The sequence below is a fragment of the Rhinolophus ferrumequinum genome, chromosome 16 (assembly GCF_004115265.2).
Source record: "Rhinolophus ferrumequinum isolate MPI-CBG mRhiFer1 chromosome 16, mRhiFer1_v1.p, whole genome shotgun sequence".
Taxonomy (NCBI): domain Eukaryota; kingdom Metazoa; phylum Chordata; class Mammalia; order Chiroptera; family Rhinolophidae; genus Rhinolophus; species Rhinolophus ferrumequinum.
This window is the reverse complement of record NC_046299.1, coordinates 20430495-20454302: the sequence shown is the minus strand read 5'-3', so window position 1 is coordinate 20454302 and position 23808 is coordinate 20430495. Positions and strand designations below refer to the sequence as shown.

General features: G+C 41.1%; 1 protein-coding gene across 1 annotated transcript in view; it reads left to right on the top strand.

The window, feature by feature from the left end:
* SORCS3 (sortilin related VPS10 domain containing receptor 3) overlaps window positions 1-23808 on the top strand; it is a 539475-nt gene that overhangs the window by 438732 nt on the left and 76935 nt on the right. Inside the window, exons 10-13 of the mRNA XM_033131434.1 lie at window positions 7323-7469; window positions 9088-9190; window positions 14398-14474; window positions 17393-17484. Of these exons, the coding sequence (XP_032987325.1) occupies window positions 7323-7469; window positions 9088-9190; window positions 14398-14474; window positions 17393-17484 (419 nt within the window). The remainder of the gene's footprint in view (window positions 1-7322; window positions 7470-9087; window positions 9191-14397; window positions 14475-17392; window positions 17485-23808) is intronic.

The following is a 23808-nucleotide window of genomic DNA, read 5'->3' as shown; positions in this document are numbered from 1 at the left end:
GAGATAGTTGACAAATGCTGAAATAATTCTTTTAACAACAAAGTCTCTTTGGAGAATGGCCCAGATATCTTCCTAGAGTTAGGAAAACTGGTAAAGATGACTAAGGTTTATAAATGGCTCTGGGAAGCTTCCATTTCCATGTCTCTATAATCATATCAGGAAGCAGAAATATACCTTTGTTATTGGGAAATAAGTCACATCTCATGGGAAGGTTTGGGCGAATTTTCCCAGGACTAGGCCACTCCAACCCATTTCCTGTTTGCACAACTGAGGCTATGGACATAGGAGGATTATGCATGTTCCTGTGGCCAGAACCCAAGAGGAGAGGGTAGACATTGCTGCCCAGGACCTTTAAGTTGAAAAATATCTGTCTTTGGCCCTATTGATAATGGTGGGTGAGTTTGTCACTGTGCTGTTTCTTTCCTAAGCGAGACTGAAACTCCTTGGTCATTTAGAACAGTGAGACACTCTGATCTGAAGTGGAGCATGGATCAAAATGAAGGATGTGCCCAGAGCCGTGTCATTTTTTTTTCTTTTTGCTGAAGTCAGTCTTGCATTTTTGGTCTTGCTAGGGGGGAAAATGCATGATGTCATTGCGTCTATAAAGAAGCAAGGTGTGCCAGACAAGGTGACTTCTCTAAAACCAGTGTTGTTGAGATGGTTCTCCATTCAATTTTATCAGTGTTGATTGTGCCCCTACTTTGTATTCTCGCCCATAAGGAAGACAGGAGAGATGATGGCTCTTGCCCTTAGGGAACTTGCATCCTAGTTTGTTGGGCTTTGAGGGGTCAATAAAAAAATTCCTTTTTTTTACTTGCCCAAGATTGGAACCAATTGATACAGAGACAAAGGGTGAGACAAATGGAGATCATACATCAGCTGTATCGCTTTAAAAGTTATGTAAGAGGAAATGGGCTTGCTAATACTGCACTCCAGAATTGTACCCATCCATCCAGTAACAGGCAGAAATCAAAAGATCTCCTGTGGAAGCTTCTATAGCATCATCACATTTGGGTACAGAAGATGGGGTCTTTGCAGGCAGATCCCAAAAATATAATAGCAGATGTTGGGAATGAGTTGTACATGCCCAGTTAGTTTTCTCAAGGTTACCAGTCATTATCAATCCTTTTTCTCTGGGGACAAAGAAGTGAAGCAGTGGGAGCCGTTCCACGTATCAAGAATGGCGTGAGCCAGGAATTGGATGGAGGGTATAGATTTGTAAGACTGTGAGTTAGCCAGTCTAACTGCATGGAATAGATACTTGTCAGGTATAAGAATGAGGGCTGCATACATAGTTGGAGTTCAGATTCTAGAAGGCATTTAATACTAGGGGAATAAATTGGATCCTGACACTATCTAGACCATGAACGTATTGAAGGTTTTTAGAGAGCTATGCTATTTTGTACCCGGAGATACATTCTGTGATTTGGAGACAAAACTCAATTTAATTGGTCTCTAGAGGTCATTAGACTTTCACCTTCTTCACTGGGGATTCTTGTAGGAACTGAGGTTGTGTACCATATGGAAGGTTAGCAAAGAGACTATAATTCTTCTGGACTCTGAATGCCCTTGAGTAATGCATCTGGGAAAACCAGTAAGCTTTCACATTCAATTCAGCTAAATTAACACACTTTCACAGAGTGTATTTTGTTTGATGAAAGGAGGCTGGTGCATGAAACTCACGATCTGTTGGAAAGACATAAGTGACTCTATTAGGATTTAGTGATCACAGTCTAACTTTTATTAAAGGTATTCCCCATTTTGTGGCATCACTAAAGTGGAAGGTTAATTCTAACGTGAGGAATTTGGGTAGACTTGTAGGTGAGTTGGCTTAAAGGATGAATCCTGGAGCTTGGGAGGAAAACATTGCTTGGTGGAGTCCCAACATGAGAAGAGAACCAGAGTGTGATGAGTAGAAGTCCATGTTTTATAGACGGTTGAGTGGCCTTGGGGAATAGTATAAATAAACATTGCAAAGATACTGGTAAAGAACTTGACTGAAGAGCTGGGCATTTAATCGATGTGCTAGTATTTCTCTGTTTTTACCCTACATCTACATATGTAGTGAGTTATAGTTCCATGCATGATGTAGTCCCCTATGCCAAATTTATGTGGAACTTTATAATAAAACTGGGCAATACACTTGTATTCCCTTGTCTGAAATGTCAGCAATGCCTGTAGGTAACGCAGATGTGAGGTGGCCCAGGCTGACCACGGCCACTTGAAGCTACTGGTATATCACTCCATCTTCCACATGGACCTCACAAGACTTTTCTTGACAATGGAAAGGGGACAAAGAAAGTGAGAACTTATTTGAGAATTCACCTAGCAGGTCTTGGCACTGAGAGACTTTGGAGACCAATGGGGATCAAACCTACTAAACTCCCTAAAACCTAAAAAGGCAGAGTCATTGTTCTTTTCCTAGTCTGTTGGAACCATCTACTGCTGTGTAACATCTCTTGCTGGTTCTCCCTTTAATCCCTGCCTCAAAGTACAATATTGTCGTGGATATAATTACATAATCAGAGGGGAAATAATTCTTGAAGGCCAAATAATAATGCATCTCGTCTTTGAGGTTTCAGAGCCCATTCTATCAAAACAAGTCTAGTGTTGGCCATGAATGTAGTCCGTTATGTGTGCTCACCATTATTCTTATGACATTCTTTCCATATAGAGCTCTATGGTGATTTCTTCACACCTTTAACTATAAACTTTATTTCTTCTTAGTTGTTTTCCACTGATAAATCAAGAAACAAATATTCTTTCCAACACCCTCAGTTTTATTATGGAAACATGCTCTGAGCTGCCAGTCTGATGTATTTTTTTCAATACTTTCCTGGATATTAAGCATCCAACTTGTAACTTCCTATAATAACAACAGCAGCCGACGAGGCAATGCCTTACTTACACTGGCGTTATTGAATGAATGTATAATGTGAGCTACACATGCATTTTTAAATTTTCTACTACACACATTAAAAATATAAAATGAAACAGGTGAAATTCAATGTAATGATACACTGTATTTAACCAAAATATCTAAAATATCATTTCAGTATATGTTTGATATGAAAAACTACTCATGCGACACTTTATATTTTTTCCATACTAAGTCTACAAAATCCTGGGTGTATTTTACACTGTCCATGCATCTCAATTTACATGCTGCATTTTAACCAGAAATACTTGATCAGTATTTACATTTCATAAAATTTACAGTAGATAAAGCTGATTCATATACCCAAGTTATTACAAAATATACTTAAAAGATTGCCAATAACTGAATTGGGTATCTGTGTTTAAATTGGTTAAAATTAAATGAAATTAAAAGTCAGTCCCAGTGGCCACATTTCAAGTGCTCAGCAGCCACATAGGGCTAGTGGCTATGGTATTAGATTGCACAACCCTAACCGACTTACATACTTTTTAAAAATGTATCACAATATCTCTTTGAGGTAGGTGCCATTCCCCATTACGCCTAGGAGAGTACAGAGATGCAGACAATTTAGTAACATGGCTCAGATCATACAGCTAGGAAATAACGACACTACACTTGAATGAACCCATGTCTGTTTGACTAAAAAGCCTAGGCACTGCCCACTATATTTGCTTCATATTAATTTTTTATTGAAATATAGTTTATGTACAGTAAAAGTCACCCTCTGTGGTATGCAGTTCTATGAGTTATGATAGAGGCATGCAATTGAGTAACTGCTACCACAGTTGAGATGTAGAACAGTTCTATTACCCCAAAATATTCTATCTTACGGCCTTTTTGCAGTCAACCCTCCTCCCACCCAAAGTCACTGGCAAACACTGGTCTGCTTTCTCTCATTCTCCCTCCAGTTTTGCCTTTTCTAGAGTGTCATATGAATGAATTATACAGTAGTTATTCTTTTGAGTCTGGCTTCTTTCACTTAGAATGATGTATTTGAGAGTCACCCAAGTTGTTGAGTATCCATAGATGTTCCTTTTATTGTTGAGCAGCGTTCCTTTTGGTGGATGTACCATTGTTTATTCATCCAGAAGCTGAAGGGCATTTAAGTTGTTTTCAGTTGTGTGTGATTTTGAACAGAATTTCTATAAATATTCACAGGAATATAAGTTTTTATTTTTCATGGGTAAATACCTAGGAGTCAGATTGCTAGATTGAATGTAAGTATGTGATTAGAAAAAGTTATCAAACTATTTTGAAAGTGGCAATATCATTTTGTGTTTCCCCCAGAGATGTATGAGATATTCCAGTTGCTTCACATCTTCACCAACACTTGGTATTATCAGGTTGTGTGTGTGTGTGTGTGTGTGTGTGTGTGTGTGTGTGTGTATGTGTGTGTGTGTTTAGCCAGTCTGATAGGAGCCTAGTATTACCTAATTGTGGGTTTAATTTGAAATTCCTCATTGCTAATTGTGTTGACCCCACTATACTTGGATGGATAAAATGCAGCTCTCTGAGCCATGCTCAGTGTTCTGATCTCTTTGCCCATCTTATCGATGTTTCCTTGCTTTTTTTGTCCCCAGTGTTGCCTTCCACCCTGTTCTATCATGAACTTAGGTGACCTTTCTTTGGCCAGATGGACAGCTGCTTACAGACTCCACAGGGACATTTTTTCCAAACTGACCTTCACCAGTCCCTCACTACAGGTTCAACTCTAGGGACAGCCCAGAGCAGACGATGGTAATTGCTTTTCTCAGCAGATCCCTGGCTTTCTTGTCCTGAGGGCTCAGGAAGGTGAACGACAGATGACCATGCCACCTGGACTCAGTGCTCTTCCAAGGGACCACTTAGCAGTTTTCCTTTGCAATTCAAATTGATTCCCAGAGGGAAAGTGGGCCATGCAGGGACCATCACCAGCTGGTGCTCTTTTCCTTGGACTGCTGGGCCCAACAGCAACAGCCAGGCTTCTGATTTCAAACAACAGTGGGAGGAAGCATGTGTAAGGCAGATGCTGAGTACCTCCTTGGATGGAGAAGAGTTAAAATGTGTGTCTCATTATTCAATTCCTTTATGTTGCATGTAGTGAGGGTAAGTTGTGTTTTATGATATATATGTACCTATATGTGTACACGGACATGCCTATATGGGTATGAGTCTGCTAGCTGCAACATAATTGTATTTCATATTTGGGTTGCAGTAAAAGAGGCTGAAAGTTGTTGGCCTAAGTTACACAGAAGTAAAGTGACCTCCAAACCTGTTGTCCATTTGTACAAGATATGGAGCCAAGAAGCAATTCAGTAATAATATAAAGGCTTTGACCAATCCAGATAGAAGGGGGGGAGTGTTCTGGTTCTTTCAGACACAAGTGAGATTGCTGTGCCTTATGTGCGACTGCAGGGGAAGGCCTGCAGAGCTACACATGGGTTCCCTAGAAGTCTCCCCTTCCTATAGCTTTTCAGTCTCCAGTCTCCTGATTTTGTTCTCTGAATATGTAGGACACACAGAAAATGCCCATCCGAGGGGTGGAGTTCTCCATGGGAAAATATGGTAGAGACCATTCCATCTGCTAAGCATGTGCATCCAAAACACAAGAGGCAGCTGAATGACTAGTAATTCACACTGTAATGCCTCGTGCTAGGAGGCAGGGGGTGGGGTGACCTGAGCTCCACAGGAGCAGACTCAGGAGTCTAAGTCTGACTCTGTATTTTCTGGAAAGTGGATTGCAAGGCCCTAGTTACATGTTGGAGGGGGTTAGGGGAGAGAGTTCTTGGAATCGTTATCTGGTGGTCCAAAGAAAAGGCACCAGCTCTGTAGCTAAAGAAAATACCAAACGGCAGAAGGTTCCAAAGAAACACATATTCTAGTCTCTCTAAGAAATAATTGGCAATCAGGATTAAGAAAAACATCTTTGAGTTGGTTTTAAAGACAGGTGATCTGAGGGTCTCATAGCCCCTGGATGAGCCTAGAAGATGCCAGCCTTCCGGAGGTGGCACTAACTTTAAGCAGCTAGGGCAGGGAGGAGGGTACCTCTGGGGAAGGGTATAACTGACACCACTGCCCCTCCCCCTATCTTGGCTTCTCTCCTTACCCACCCTCTGTCCAAGTTGGGAATTTAATCAATTGCACTGTTGGCCACTTGTCAAATTCCCCTAGTGGTGTCCTTCCCAGATAATTCTGTTCTCCTCCTGACACTCTTTGTCCATTTTGTTTGTTTGTTTTTATTTGGCTTGACATTCTCTTTCAAGGCCAGTCAGGTTATTATTTTTTTTATTTTAAAAAGACTTCTTATTTCATAAACTAAATTATGTCTTTAAAAAAGTAAAAGAGCTCACTTCTGTGGAATTTCTTTCCATTGGTGTTTTCTCAGAATGGCAATAAACCTCAGTTAACCATGATCCTTAATGAACGGGGCATAAATACAATTAAAATTTTGAGATCTCTATTATCCAGAAAACCTGCCATTAAACCTCTTGTTTATATCTATTTAGTCTATTTGAATTACCTTTCAGCTTTGGAACATGCTGGGATTGTGTGGGAAATTAAGGAAATCTATCTTTGACATAGGATGCTGTCAATATTCTTATTGCCCAGAATGTAGAGATAGTAAGAATAAAAGTTTGAGTGAACCTGTACTTACTCCAGAACCTTCTAGATCATAAATCTCTTTTAACCCTCTAGCTTCTTGTTTTGTGGTGATGCTCTTCTCCTTTCAAAATATTAAGAGTATGCAGACCCCAATAATTGGGAATTCTGGCAAGAGTGCTCTGTATTAGCTCATGTATCCACCGCCAGCCAACTGTGGGAAAAAAGGGAGGACAGGACTGATACTGCCGGTTTCAAAGTGACCCTTGGCTGAGACCCAAAGATGATATCGGAGCTATCTATAGTCACACAGTGAGCTAGGGACACAGCCAGAGATAGATTCCAGGTCGCCAAGCTGGGTCATCTGCCCCAAAAATATATCAACTTACACCATTAAGGATTATACCTTGATGCCTTGAAAACCTGTTTACGAACCCCTCCTGAGCAAAACCCATGTTCTTTTGGAAGGGGTAACTCCTTTAGTTGTTATCGACCCCTCCCACCTCCGGGGAAATGCTAATGGTTAATTAAGGACAAGGTCCTATGGAACAAAGTACAGAGGCATGTAAAGTGGAAAAAAGCAGGTGGATAAGAGGCGAATGAGACATCTGGGTGGGGTGTGGAGGATGCAGAGATGAACTTAAACTTCTCTCAGAGACCACATGTCGTATGGCATTTCTCCCCATGGTCCACCTCTTCTCTTTTGAGCACCCTGTGGAACATACTGGGACTTCTCCCAGGACTTCTCCAAGACTACAGGTGTTTTGGTCCAACATGGTTCTCCATCTCTCACCCTTTTTCCTAGGTAGCAGGTATCAAAGGGATATTTCTGGCAAATAAGAAGGTGGACGACCAGGTGAAGACATACATCACTTACAACAAGGGCAGGGATTGGCGCCTATTGCAAGCTCCAGACGTGGACCTGAGAGGAAGCCCCATACACTGCCTGCTGGTCAGTCGCTCAGTCTCATGTGCAGTCCACAGGGCAGGCTGGTTCCCTAAGGATGCTAGGATGCTGTGTTAGGGGACTTCTTTCATCAGGGGCTCTTAGGAACTTGGCTGACACTGGGCTGAGATTTCCTACAATTTCCAGGGTTGGATCAGTGGACTCAGACTGCCATACCACTTAGATGGAAAGTTCAGTTGAATTCCACAGGCTTTTACCGAGAAAATACCATGTGTTCTAACTCCTAGTAAGATAAAGAAACATATAAGAGAAAGTGCCTGTGTTCCAGGGTCCCAGATGGAGCTTAGTAGTGGCAACACACCTGCTAACCGATGCCGATATGATACAGTTTGATAAGTGTTTGATGGATATCAAGGTAAGCAAAATTTGCCTTGGAAACCCAGGAAGGGTCAGTCTGGTATATCCATATGAAATAGTTCATCTATCAGCATTCCCAGGGTTCCAACTGTATGGAATATTGGGGTAGGCACGATGGAGGGCAAGATATATAAAATGCCACAACTTCTGATATGGAGGGAAGACAGGTAATTATCAGTGACATTCACAACCCTCAGTGCCATCTTAAAGTGGACCCATGTGAGAAGTTCTTCTAAGGTCCCAGAAATGGTTATGTTTCTCCTTAGCAGAAAGTTGCTTTCTGCCACTTATTAACCACTTACTGTATTCTAGACATTGTTTTAAAAACTGGAGATATAGTGGTAAATAGAGCAGGCAGGGCCTTTCCCCTTCTGTAGTATACAAACTCCATGGTTTTTGCTTAGGGTACTAGGAAGGTCAGAGACAAATGCCTGCCTCTCTCTAGGAACTGGTCACAGCATGATTCCCGCCCCCCCACCCCAAACCTTACCTTACCCATGGCTTCATCTCATTTTCTTAACCTAATTTTCCCCTTTTTCCAATTTCATCATTTTTATATTTAAAAAAAAAAAAAAATATATATATATATATATATATATATATATATATATATATATATATATACACATATATCCCTGTAACTTCCTAATTATTTAAAAAAATACCCAAATAGTATAAATAAGTAAATAAATAACGAACACAAACTTATACGTTTTTGATAACAACTTCAATCACTTAAAAGTAAAATTATAAACAGGAACAAAATACATCAAACAGAAGCCGAGACAATCTAGCTGAAGCAGAGGGTAGAGAGCTTGGAGACTGTTGCACTCAGCGTATCCTTTTCAGCCCTCTCAGTGGGCCCTTGGAGCTCTAAGAAGCACAGGGGGACGGTCAGGATCAGATATGGGAGAAGGTCAGTGTCACGCTGCCGTAAGGAATGTTCAGGAAGGCTTCAGGAGGCTGACCATGACCTGGATCCTGATGGAGGCTGAGGGGAGGAAGAGGGGGGTTGCCACACAGTTGCAGTGGGGGTAGGGACAGGTGCTCAGGGCAGTTTCTGATGTGAACATGTCGCTGATCTCAGGTGGTGATGACTCCTGCCCCAAGTTAAGGGTGTGTCTCACATCCAATCCTTACTGCTTCTGAAAGCCTTCACATCTGGAAACCCCATCTCTGATGGGGTCGGGTCGGAGGGTGTCAGGAGTTTACTGGAATGAAACTGTGTTTTTCTTCTCCCTTGTAGCCCTTCTGCTCCTTACACCTGCACTTACAGATCTCTGAAAATCCATATTCCTCAGGAAGAATCTCTAGCAAGGCAACAGCCCCAGGACTTGTGGTGGCTACAGGTAAGGAAGACATTCCCTGGGCTTCTTCTTTACCGAAGGCTGCTGGCATATGTTTATAACCTCTTTGGACTCATTTGAGCAACAGATAAAAGTTAGGGGCACTCTCCCCAGAAGAAAAGGCAGGGATCATGCATCCCCATGGCCACTCTAACAAGCCAGGAAAGGGGCTCCAGACACTTGGAAGTTCTAGCTTAGTGCCTCATCCCACACAGGCACAGAGCAGTCCCTGGGCTTAGCAAGAGGCCAGAGTTCCTCTGAAAGTAAACTGACTGGTCCGAAAGGTTGTTTGTAATAGGGAATTCCCACTTGAAGAACATGTGACATGTGAGTTTCCTAGGTCACCAAATGTAAGTTGGGGTAGTTCTCTTTACCCAGAGGATTCACCCCAGAGCTCTTTTTAATCATGATGGGTCTGATGCATGTAAAGGTTTGTTTATACATGATTAACCACTTGGCTGAGAGCCTGGGGGAAAGGGCCGAAAAACTACAGGTTGCATTGTTGGAACCATGTCCACTGAACATCCGTCAGGAAGAAAGATGCCCATCAAATGAAACGAAAAGTCTCCCCTGAAGGTGCTCCAATTAGCTTGCATTTGATTTACATGCACCTTTTCAGGAGTTCATTGATGGCATAAAGCAAGGCAGGCTTCTAATCTTAGAAGTTAGAGCTCTGGTGTTAGGCAGCTTTCTTCTCACAAAAGCAGATAGATTCACAGTGACTTTCTGAGATGGTACGTCCTGTTTTTTCTCATCAACCTGAAGCTCTGACCCAGCAGTTACTGCCCCCCTAGATGTGGCTCCCTTGGCCAAACCTCCAACTGTGTGAAGTGTAAATGCCACTAGTGTCCAACCACTCTCATCAGATTGACATCTAGTGTAGCCTTCCGGTATTTCAGGCAACAACTATGAACCACTTAGGGTGGGGGTCCCCCATGTTTACTACCGCTGTCTTCAGGGAGCCCAGGACAGTGAGGTAAGGGCAGGCTCTGTTGCTATTCTCGTGACTTGGGGAGCGGTCCCCATAGTCTGTAATCTGTGTGCCTTGCACCTCCCAACTAGGGGATGGTTGCGCTCTCTGCCTCCCTCAAGGTTGACAGGAAGCCCTGGACTGGCGTAGAAGCAACACTGGAAAACAGTAATCAGTAATAAAAGTTAATGTTATTTACATGTGCACTATGTGGCCAGGCTTTGTTCTGTGTGGCTTCACCACTCTGAGCTTCAGTGTTTGCATTGGCAGAGTGGGTATAACTGTACTGACATAACAGAATTGAAGAATTAAACGAAGCAACAGATTTAAAGTGCTCAGAACAGTTTTTAGGACATATTGAATGTTCAATATATGTTAACCTGTTGCCGTCACTAATATTACAGAAGTTTACAACCACTGTTTTTGCAACGGAAGACTAGGATTTCCTCATCTACTTCAATAGAATCCATAAATGATGTGTATGCACTCTGCACACACTGAATGAATGAATACACTCAGGAACCTTGTCATCCTGCTTTCCGAGCTGAGCTCTAACACTGACTAGCCTTGTGAATTCAGCTTAGTTCTTTAACCTCTGACCTTCATTTTTCTCATCTGTAAAACAGAGATGTTTTCTACCTTGTGACAGTGTAAGAATTAGAGATGAAAGAGTGTCTGTAATACCCAACAGAGGCTCAGAGCGTCATGAGTGGAATTACAGGTAGATGTTATGACCTGTGACCAGCACGTGCCTCTAAATTAGTCTAATGTTAAGTAAGGCTTTATAAATGAACAAATGTGCAGCCATTAAAGATGAGTTTGTTTTTTGATTTTTATGCGTATATTTCAGAATTGACTTAATTTTCCTTTCTGTTCCTTTTATAACTTTTGTAAGTTTGTATGACCACTTGCTGGACCCTGGGACATTGGTAGGGATATAATATAGCTGACGAGATCCGGATGATAAGCCAGAGCTGGATCCACTGGCACACACCTCCTCATACCCAGCTTCCCCTTCCTCAGCTTGCCAGCTCTCCCTGGGAGGTTGTTTGCTCTCAGAAAATAATTATGAAGTTAGCCAATGGTTTCCTCAATGGCCTGCATTGTCTCAATGTCTCTCCAGGGCCCTTCCCATATCCGTGCATTTCACCTGCTTTCGGGTGTCAGTGACCCTGGGCTCTCTCCTCTTCACTCTCACTACTCACTGCGTCTTCCATCTCGCATGGAGATGTGGTCTCAGGGCAGCTGTATGGATGAAGGTACACCCCAGGATGCATCTCTAATTCCTGTTGAGGTCGTCTCAGAAGGCAGATGGAATTGCAGTCTGGAGAGGTTGGCAATTGCTTTAAGCAAGCAGAATCACCAGGGTTCTAAATATCCTTACCACTGTGGTTTCAAGGTAGTGTTCACGTCTTCACCGTGCAAAACACTTTCAGTATGCAACGCACGTGCCTCGCCTTGGGCACATAGTGACTCTATGATGTAGAAAAGGCTAATACTGTTCTCCTCAGTTACGGATGAAGAGGCAGAGGACCAAGGGTGTCGTGCCCATGGCCACATTCCCTCTGGCTCTGAGACTAGTCTGTCCAGTAACCATTCAGCCAGACCTAGCCCGGAGCTCCACAGCTACCCCGGGCTCCCTGTCATGCTTCCTAGAAACTCAAGTGTTCAAACCCTGTCTCTCTTCCCCTCCCTCTCCCACCCTTTGTAGACATTACTAATCAATCTCCACACTCTATTCTGTTGGAACCAAATATGACCAGAATCCTTCTTAGTACTGGGCTCCGAGCAGCCATCACCAAATAACTCTGATATTCTCTGCCCCATCCATCGTGTCTTTCTTTATTTTCCAAAACCTGTATCTGGAGACTGGAATTCCCTCCGTGGAGGCACCTGCCCTCCCTGCAGTGGATCGTGCACCGAGCTACCTCTTCCTCTGACCCCTCGTTTGCCCTGAAGAGGTAACAGAGGTGGTGAGAGAAGCATCTCTAACCGCAGAGGACTCCAAAATTATTTCCCCCACTCTCTCTCCCTCTGTTTCTCCTCTTCCTCTTCCTATCTCCACCTCTTCCTTCCTCCCTCTCATTTTGTTCACTAGTGTTTAACTAAGGAGTGGAAAAGGGTAGCCCTGGGAGGAAATGAGGGGTAAAAGCAAGTTTTTAAAGCTGCACAAAAGGATAACAGAACCTCCCGGATTTGCCAGCTAAGCTATGAGTGAGAGAAGCTCCGGGTTTTTCTCCATCTCTCCCCTCCTTCCCCCTCCTCCCCCATCACACCACTTGAGTGGGGAATAGCTATATCTTCCAACCTGGCCAGCGGACCTTTGGAGGTAAGCCGCCCCAGTTCCACTTTAGTGAGGTGCGTTACTCAAATCTTCCTTCTCTGACATGATATTCCAGACTCTTCCTGTCAGAGATTTCCCAGAGGGCCACTTAGGGACTGAATATGTTCAAAAATCAAATCATCCCGGGTACATCCTTCTGTCTCTCCATCGGGGAACCTACTTTCTGGTCCCTGTGATCAGCAGCATTTCTTTCAGGGCTCCTTTCAATTGACAGGACATATTTCCAAAGACAGACTTCACTGTTAGCCTTCGATTCTCCCCACCTCAAAGTCTTCACAATCAGTCTGGCTGAGCTTTGAAAGGGAGGCTATGGATGTTGGCAGAACCACCTCCTGAAGGGAGCAGGTAAGAGGTGATGAGACAGATCCTAGAAACTATGGCAGGCATGGCAGATTTTAGCCCTAAGGTGAATCAGTCTCTCTCTCTCTCTCTCTCTCTCTCTCTCTCTCTCTCTCTCTCTCTCTCTCTCTCTCTCTCTCTCTCCCTCCCTCTCCCACCCTTTGTAGACATTACTAATCAATCTCCACACTCTATTCTGTTGGAACCAAATATGACCAGAATCCTTCTTAGTACTGGGCTCCGAGCAGCCATCACCAAATAACTCTGATATTCTCTGCCCCATCCATCTTATCTTTCTTTATTTTCCAAAACCTGTATCTGGAGACTGGAATTCCAAATTCCTAACAGATCTCCCCAGAGCTGCTTGCAGTGCATCTCCCCACTCACTAGCACCTATTGCCTGAGCCCTAAGCCCCAGGGTTATTTTTAGAAGCCTGAGTGTCAAAACAAGTTGGCTAGCTGTGCACTCCTGATGCTGACGGGAGCTTGACGTAGCCTGGCTTTAATTTCTCATTTTGAAGCATTAAATGTCAGGAGCTCAATTAACATTTTCATTATTGCATTTTTATTGTGCTCTTATTTAGGCTACAGATGTGTGGGAGCCAACATTCTTTTCCTGCTTTTTTTTAAAGAAAAAATATCAGTCAAAATGATAAATTCTTACATGCTTAGGGTACTTTCCTAGTTCTCAATACCTCCCCAAATGCACATTAATATTGTCAGCTGATTCAATCATTTGTTTACTCATTCACTCATTCCACAATTAATTATTGAGCAACTAACTGCTATATTTGGGGCACTGTTCTAGGCTATGTGGCAGGGGGAGGTGTCCACTGGAGAAACTTGGGCAATATAGATATATTAGAAAATCTGAACCACTTTCTTTTATAATAAAATCACAAGGTGATGAAGTACAAGAGGAAGAAAATAAGTGGATGTGAAGGGATAGAAGCAGTAACTGTGATCAGTCTAGATATAAACCAGGTGACTTCTTTACTGCCAGGCTCGATGGCCATGGTCAGCTAAGTATAGTTATCTTATTCTGGGTGGTCACTCAGTTGCCTTGCATGTAAGAAACATGTTGACAAATTAAAGTTGGAAACACACATATAGACACACACAGATACACACACACACACACACGCACACACCAGGTTTTCTTAGGCTAATATATATATGAGGAGGAAGGTATCCCTGGGCCCAGCTTCTCCATGTATGTCCACTCTTCTCTTTGCCACCTTGGGGAACACCTGTCAAGATCAGTTTTTAAGAGATTATTGGTATACAGAATGAACAGTTCAAGAGATCCAAGCTAATCAATGTTTGGTCTTTGAGTCTTATCGTTTAAAGATGCATTCCTGTTATGTTATTTACTTTCTCCCATACTGGGTTTATCTTCCTGGTGGGTTTTTAATATGACACTAAGAAAGAGCTTGCACGAATCATCTCTATACATCATTCAGAAAACCTTTGTTCACTGCTGCCCTGTCCTCTAACCCCAAGCACACATAATCTGTAAACTGTCTGACAATTTCAAATACTCTGCTTATGTTTCAGGCAACATTGGCCCGGAACTCTCATACACTGATATTGGTGTCTTCATTTCTTCCGATGGGGGCAACACGTGGAGACAGGTAACTGGGAGACTCTGGGAGGAGAAAAAGGGATTTACGACAATTTCTGCCAACTTCTCTCCTTCCTATAGACTCCCAGGCTTCTTATGACTTTGTCGTTGCAAAGAAATGGAAGCAGCTGCTCAGCTTGGCAATTGGGCTGGCATGTTGGGTGGGCAATGGGATCAAATGGGAAGAACACTGGGCAAGAAATAAGAACTGGAATTTTCCCACTTCGTTCGTTCTTCTATTTAGCAATATGTATGGAACAGTCACGAGATGCTAAGTATTGTGCTGGTTGCTGAGGATACAACCAATAAAATGGTTTCTATCATTAATGTGCCATGGAATCTTGGCAAGCAGGTCTCTTCACCTTTCTGGCTTTGTTTCTGTATCTGCAAGAGGAAGGGGGTAGCCTTTTAAACCAGCAAAGCCATGGAAGTCTGTGGTTAAGTATTGTATAAGTCCATAAGTAAGTATGAAACAGCTTTATAGATATATGACTACATGAAAGAGTAATCCAATTGTACAAACATTTGTAGCAGCATTGTCCAATAGAACTTTCAGTGATGATGGAAATGTTCTGTGTCTATGCTGCCCCATGTGGGTTGTTGAGCACTTGAAATGTGGCTGATGTGACAGTGGAACTGAATTTTTAATTTTATTTGTTTTCATCAGTTTAAATTTGAAGAATCTCATGTGGCTACTCTGTTGGACAATGCAGATTTGTACAATGTCAACTAGGTGTCAAGTACAGAACGGAGGAGGCAGTTGAATACCTCAGACAGCTTTCCTCAAGGAGTTCAAAATTAAGTAGAGAAAATGGGCTCATAAATAACCCAACTAAAGCTTAGGCTGACTGTAATATTTTAGTGGCATTATGAGCATGCAGAGAAAAGGGAGGAGTTGTTCTACTTTGGGGAAACTGGGAAAGACTCCACAAGCAGAGCTGACATTTTGCTCAGTCTTAAATGTCATAAGGTTTCTACCTGGGGAAGGAAAGGGAAGAGCACTGAATATCTTGATGATGTAGGTGCAGTCACCATCTGAAATCTAGTTTTATAAGTCCCTGTTTGGATCCCTTAGTGAGGATTATGGTCACTATCACCGGCATCATCATCACCACCCCCATTGCCACCCCTGTCCTCACTACCACTACCAGAAAATGTTTACCAAGGACCTACTAGACACAGCCCTTTAGAGTCCTACAAGGCATACAGCAAAGAATAAGTTAGGATTCTTACACGGTCATAACCAAGTGGATGAGGAAAAGACACATAAATAAAAACATACCTTCAAAATACAAGATAATCTAGTGATTAGTGCCAAATGAGGATGGAAGCTGGCATGCGAATTCTCTAGCATTTTCCAAATGGAAATTCCAAAGAGACAAACTGTTATTCCTCCAAATCAAGAAATAGCTCACCCAGCCAACTGGTGATAGTGACATTCCTTCATTGTGCTCTTACTACTTGGGTTTTCTTTCCTGTTTTCCCAAACAGCTAAGGATTCCAGTTTCCATTCTAGTGCTGGACAGGGCAAGAGTTGGCAGTGGCCGGAATGATAGTGTCAAGAGGGAAGTGTGAGCATAACAAGATCTCTCTCCTCTCCACTGTCAAGAACCTTTGTTAAGTCCTTATCCTCACACTTCAATCCAGCATCTCCATTATGTGTCTTATCACAGAGACCACCTATGAGCTCTGGAGAGAAAATGTTGGCATTACAGGTTCAGAGTCTATACTTATTTCTGAAATATTAATGAATCCCCCTTATGTCCTTTGTGCATTAAGACTAACCATTAGTATTGACATATTTCTTTCCTTAAAAGTCAAATATGGGAAATAAAACCCATTGAGGTTTAGACCTGAGAACCCACTTCCTTTTTTTCTATAGTGTTCCCTGGGGCATATGTGTAGGAGGCCCCGTTCCTCCTACTCTCTCCCTTTCCAATCCGCCTATAACTTCTTACCCCTCATAGTACTTCTCACTTAACCCACCATCCCAACCTCTCCATCCAGTCTGTAAGAGCCATCATAAGTGCTTAAAAGCTAGAGGAATTCTCCAATTCCACTTTGGTCTAGAAGATCTAAAGTAGGGGATTGGTTGTCTGCTGGAGAAATGTTTCTTCCTGTTTCAGGTTGGTGATTTGAAAGTCATATATAATAGAAGTATTGCTGTATGTGGGATTAAGTCTGAATTTCTCTTAGCTATAGTAAATGCTTAGTAAATGCCTACATAGATAGATAGATGGATGGATCATTAAACGTGTTAATGAGTAAGGAGATTGGTTATGGACAATGGATAATTTAAAGAATGAATAGCTTTAGGTCCCTGGAAGTACTATGCTCCAATGAGCATTTAGAGTAAGGATCCCCAAGCACTAAATCTAGATCTTCATCTATCTTTTAGGGGAACCTAGGAAGTGGTGGCTAACTCTGGGAAGTCAGTCATCATGAATAGCATAATTTCTAGAGAAATGTCTTTTAACTTCCTCGATAATTTATAAATAACACTATTAGACACCGGCCATTTATAAATTAGCCAATATCTGAATAGAAGAGGAAGAACAGAGAGCTGAGTGGTAACCTACTAAGATAAAGACAGAGAAGCTTTTTTGAAGCTACATTTTCCTTTGAATTATCTAGTTGAGCATGCATCCTGTTGCCTCCTCTTCTTGTAGCACACTGGTTTACAGTACTAGTGGAAAGAGCCATGGAAATGTCATTTCCTTAGCCTAGGGAGAGTTATTTGTCGTCTGCAAGCCCATTTCTTCATCTATTAAATGGGGGTGATAGTACTTGCCAAACTGCCTGATAGGGTTGTTGGAAGGCTCAGAATCTAGAAGAACAATGTGTGTGAAAGACTTTGTAAACAGTCAAGCACTGTGCAAATGTAAGATCTTGCTATGATTGTTGTTGTTGTTGTTGTTGTTGTTCCAGATCTTTGATGAAGAGTACAATGTCTGGTTCCTAGACTGGGGTGGCGCCCTCGTGGCCATGAAACACACACCTCTGCCAATCAGGCATTTGTGGTAAGGAGAGCTCCCTACCCTATGAATGAGAAACTTTTTTAGTGAAAATGGTTGGGGCAAGTTATTCTGCATGGGTTTGTGCCCATTTTCCCATTTTCTCATCCGTTTATTCATTCATCCATTCATCCATCCATCCATTTGATATACATTACATCATCTATCTCTTAGGTAGCAGTAGTAGGCCAGATAATTTAGATGGGGAAGTATGATCGGTAGGGTGAGGAGGTAGGAGGATCTGATAAGGCCAAAAAGAGCAGAAAGGAGCTCTGAATTCAAGCAGACAAGAATAAGTATCCAAAATTTGGGAGATGGAAATTGCTTCAAGAAGTTTAGGTGCATGTAGCACATACTAAGTTCAATTCTAGATTAGTTTAGTTTGAGATGACTATGAATATTAAGCAGAGGTGACCATTAGTTATCAGACATATTCATCTGATAGTTAGGAGAGAGGTCTGGGCTGATACTCTAGATGTAGAGTCATTTAGCCTAGATAGTAAAGTCATGGCAGTGGGCTCAGTGGCACAGGAGAGTGGGTACAACATGGAGAAACTCTGGACTCCTATGGAACACTGGTGAACACCAACAAACAGAGCGGAAGGAGAAATTATGGAACAGACTAAGGAGAAATAGCCGAAAAGATAAAAACCCAGGAGAAATGTTTTCATAGATGCTGAAGGAAGGGATGATCAATAGCACCAAATTCCATAATCAGATCAAGTCAGTTATAGAGTGAAAAAAAATCTAGGATTAAGCAATATAGGAGGTCATTGGCGATTTTTGTCAGAGTGGATTCAAAAAGAGGTGAGGTTGAAAGGTAGATTGCAATAGTTGAATGAATGAATGAGTGATAAGCAATAGGGTAAAGCAAAGACAGAGTAGATAGGTCTTTTCAGAAAAGTAGATTATAGAATGAAATTGAGTGTATGTATACAAGACCCTCCGGTGAGAACAAAGAGCTGAGTGAGGATATATTATGATGGCGATGATTGTAAAGATGACGATCATGTTGCTGTTGTTGTTTGTGTTTGTTTTGGGCAGGAGTTGGATAAGTCTCATGGGTGTTTATATCCTGAAGGGAAAGAATATCAGGCTTTAGATTCAGCTAAGTGAATATTTGGTGATAGAGAATATGTTATCTAGAGTTCAGTGGGGTTGAATTAGCCATGGGCTGGAAAATGGAATCTGGTTTAAGTACCAGGAGCATGATTTGTTGACTAAGAATTTTTAGAGTAAGAGTTTTACTTACTCTAAAGCATCATACTGAAATAAAGAAAAAGCAAAGGATCCCCGGGTACCAAATCCAAGCTTTAGCTATCTTGGCAAGGACTTAAGAAGAGTTTGCTCAGTCTGGCCATTTATTAAGTTAAACCATGTGAAATTGCCATGTTTGTAAGTCAAAATGATCAAATATTGTTAGTTTTTTTTAGCTCAACCTAACATAAAGTAAAATGATTACACCAACCACTAACTATATCCTCTTAGAGATTATAAAAATAAATTTTAAAAAGATGCATGAAGCTGTTTGTAGGAAAAGTACTCTACCAACTCAAGAATGAGCCTGTAAAAGTTCCCAATGCAATTGTTTATCATCCTTTTACTACCAATTACATACATTTTTGGTTAGTATCAGAGGTGTGGAATTACTTGATATTAATGATAACATTTACAGAAGGATTATTACATTCCTGACACTGTTATAAATTCTTTACATGAATTACCTAAGTTAATTCTTGAAACAACCCTATGTATGTGGGTATTCTTTTCATCACATATTTATAATGATACTGAAATGCAGACATATTAAATACCTTCCTCAAGGCTACTCAGTACGTGGCAGCACCCAGTTGAGCCTCTGTCATAGATGCTCTTCTATTTTAACTACCAATTTTCAGACCCTTTAATGAGTACACAGAAGATACATGGTCCAGGCCTTCTGGGAGATCATAGTCAAGATAAGAACTTAGTTCACATATCACCAGAAATGAAAGCAATACCTGCTAAAGGATATTGGGTATACATATTGCTGGAATCCTGAAGGAGGATGGAGTAGGAGTCATGGGGGCTGATCCTTGAAGAAAGTATGCCAGGAGTAGGAGGGGTGATGGGAGGCAAACCAAGGGAAGAGAAAACTCTGACCAAAGCCAGGAATTCAGGTAATGTAGGGAGGGTTCAGAAGACTACATTTGGTTGGAATCAAGAATGTAAGTAAGGGTGGATAGGACTCAGAAGAACTTAAATGCCAGTTAAAGGGGTTCAGATTGAGCCTGTAGGTAATTCCTTCTACTATAAAGACCTCTCTCTCTCTCTCTCTATGGAGGGAAGAGCTCCCTCTGTTGAGGGCTGAGTAGGACTTGCCCTCTCAGAGAAGACAGCTTGACTCTTAAAACAAGTTTGTTTTTGTTTGTTTGTTTGTTTTTTAACTAATGAAGGCAACCTTTGTTAACCCATATCATGATATTTTAAGAGCCTCCATCTAAATCTCAGAGAGACAATTGATAAATGCTCTGCAGGCAGATACAGCCGGCAGATTTCTTCCATTTACGTCCTAGCAGAAGAGGTGACAACCTCATCTTACACTTGACCATCGACCTCCTGCTCTTTCTCCTTCATTATGGTAGGAACCTGGTATTTACTTAACGGTTGACCTTTAGGGCCTTTCAAACAAAATTTTCCTTGTTTTAAGAAATAAAAAAAAATTGCTTTTGTTGTTATTTCCTTTTGGTGATAGAAGGGGAGAGTATATTTGGCATGGAAGGAGTGTATGGAGCAGAGGGACTAGAGAGAGTTTTGGCTCTGGTGCATCTTCGCATCCTTACATCTGACCGTTCAGTCTGTTCTGTGACAGTGTCTCTTCAGAGACCTGATCAGTTGCAAAAGGAGCACTTATCTGGGATATTCTGGAGGGAAACCATCTAAGTTGGGAAAATAGTTTCAGATTCACTCAGGATCAAATCATGCCTTTCAAAGTAATCAATACAAAGTTTGAGTTTTCCTTTGTTCTATTACATATCTCTTTTGTTGGCAAAAAAAAAAAAAATATAGAACCCAGAAAAATATAAGCTGCATTCCCATTGAATTTCCTCTGATAATAATGATAATACTACCCTGCCTTTGTTGGCCTATTCCAACTTACACAATATTAAAAATGATTTTTCAGACTGAGTTTTTAAGATAGTATTTTCTCCATATAAAGGATGTTGACACTGTCATTTGTCATAAATGCTACAAATGTCTCCCTGAACTTGGGCACCACCCACAGTTTCTGCTTACTTGCTTATCTATGAATGGCTGATGGCTTTCTGAAATAATGGCTGCAATGGTTAAATGCCAGCTATTGAGTGTGTTAAAAAGCAACAAGCACAAATAACTCATTCAGGAATTCTCCTTTGCACTTCTGTTTCAAAGGCTAAGTGAGTGTTTTGTAAGGGCTTGTCCATACCATTATCATCAGTGTTTCTTTAAAACATTCTTAAATGATTTTCCTGCTTATGCATTGCAAGCTTGTGAGACTCAAACACAGTTTCTTCATTACCAGTAGCTTCTAATTAAGCCACAACCTTCGAGATAAACACATAGCTCATTTTAAGTAGAAGAAAGGTTAAGTAATCAGTTCATTATTATTTTCTATTGTATGTCTCAGACCAACATTATTTTGTATACAGGATGTGTATGTATGTGTATATATACACACACATATATACATATGTGTGTGTGTGTGTGTGTGTGTGTGTGTGTGAAAAGGACACCAGCCTAGCCACTCTTATACAAGGGTATATTGACTCTCAAATTTAAATAATAGCTACATTGCCTTTCAGAGAAAATAGGAGTCATAACTGAAAACCTGGGGAAACTTTAGCTGGGCTAACAAGGCATACTATTTCCTATAACCTGGAATGATAGGGAGCTAGATATGCATGAAAGCAAATGGCATACAAATGAGCCCATCTATTTGTGACCATGTACATTGGGAGGCATAGGGATTAGAACCAAAGTGCTATTTCAGGTGAGTCTTCCATCCAGTATTACCTTTGTGCCTTCGAAGCATTAGAGTGAAATGAACAATGGAGCCCCGCAGAATGCAGAACGCTGACACCTCACAATAGACAGAGCTGCTAATCGGCAGGTAGATGGGGTCCTACTGTTTGCAGTGTCTCCTTTCAATGGGATGCTCTTGGAAGCAGAAAGTGAAACATTACCTGGCCCTGTTTTTTCCTTTGCTCTTCTCTAGATGGTTGTGAGCATTAGTATTTTGTTCAGAGAAACATTCACATGAAAACGATAGTTCTAATCCATGCCTCTGAGAAGGGAAAGTGCATGTGCTATTCTGAAGAACTTCCTGGTGGCTAAATTGCCACCACCTCATACACTGCAATAAAATAAAATGGAGCAATGCATCTCACCAAAGGGAGGAACATTGATTCTCAATGACCATTACAACTCTATTTCTGTGCTAGAGACTTCCAGGGAGCGTTCTGGTAGTTCTTCGAAGATTCTGCTCCTTTTAGTAGGTCTCATCTCAGTATCATAAAGTCATAGACCCATGGAGCAAGGAAGGGTCTTAGAAAACATGTGCTCTACTTTCACAACTAGTAGAGCAGATACCTCTGTGGCACCTAAGACGATCACTCTACTTCAGCAGAATACCACGATGCTGACCAACTTGCAAATACCCAAGACAGAGAGTTCCCATCTTGTATAATGGTTTTAGTTTTTTAGAAAGATGGTTTTTGTGCTGAGCAATAATGAACCTACTTGTAATTTCTATCCAACAGTCCCTGTTCTGCTGGCCACATCTATGCAGAATGTCTGCTCCAGAATTGCATGTGATTTTTAGAGCCATGGAAAGAAACACAACTGGAAAGGACCTCACGAGATTTCTTTGCCTAGCCTTTATAGGTTCTAGAAAATGATCAGATATGCAACTCACAACAAATTCTATGCATTTGTTCATTTATTCCTCACATATTCATTGAGCATATACTATTTATCCAGTATTAGTAAAGGGTTGAGATATATCAATGAACAAGGCAAAATACTTTGGCGCTTACATTCTTGTACACAAATATTTGACTACAATCTTTAGAAGAATTATGAGAATGGAAGTCTTCTCCTTTATTCTATCTGTATTTTTTAATTGATGTTTTCATGTATCTAACTATATTCTCTCAGATTTCCTTCACAGACATTACCCCTTTTCAGTATTAATTAACTAGGGTTGTTTTTGTTTGTTTATTGGTTTAACTATTTAGAAGCTTTCTTACTAGAATAAAAAAGCAATGGTAATGAATTCAGTTCTATGCTTCTTTTCCCTATGCTATCTTCAATTCATAGAATCTATTTCTACAACAACCTACTTTTTCTTTTTTAACCTTTAATCATATTGATTGTCAGTTCTCTACAATGACTGAAACTGAATATAGTATTTAGGATGTGGTAGAAGGATAATTTCTTTTATTGTGTATGCTATCTATCTGTGAACACACACTAGCCCCAATGGCTTGATTACCTCTCACAATAATGTTATTGCTGGGACATACTTTGTGATTGACAATGACCCCAGTTTGTTATTTTAGCTTATTAGTTATTATTTTCCTTTCTCCTCTTTCTCCTGCTGTGGAGTTTTTTTGTTTTGTTTTGTTTGTTTGCTTGTTTTTAAATTAAGCATCGTTCTTTAATTTGGTCCCACCTTATAAGTGACTTCTAAATCTACATTCCCAGCTTTGCTCACTCCCAAGAAATCCAGATCCATTTATCCAAAGGTTTCCTTGACAGTGTCAAAGGCTGGAAGTCCAAAAAGCTTCTAATCTTTGATGTGGACTAAACAGAAACAAACAAATAGAAGGCTTTGCTTCTCCCGTTCTTTCTATTTTCCTACCTCATTTGCTTAACCCCTAAAATCCACATTGTTTGTGTTCCTTTTACTCAAGCGATCTATACATTCCATCACCAAAATCTATTGACTTCATCTCTAAAAGTTTCCTAAATCTTTCCACCTCTTTCCATCTGTACTATTATAACCTTTATCCAAGTCCCTTTTCTTACTCGGTCACTTATAATCACTACGCCTCCCTCCAGTTTATCTCCTTGCATCTACTTTGATTCCTAACAATCCATTCCCCACCAAGAAATAAAAGTTATATTTTAAAGTTTAAATCAAATCTTATCTTTCTCATTTCAACCAGAAAAAGGTCCTTTGTGGTCTGGCCCAGCCCTACTTTCTTGACACGATTTCCTTCTATTAATTTCCTTTCCCACTAACCTACAACCACTGATCATCTTTCTGTTCTTCCCATACAGCAACTTAATTTCACATTAAATCTGACC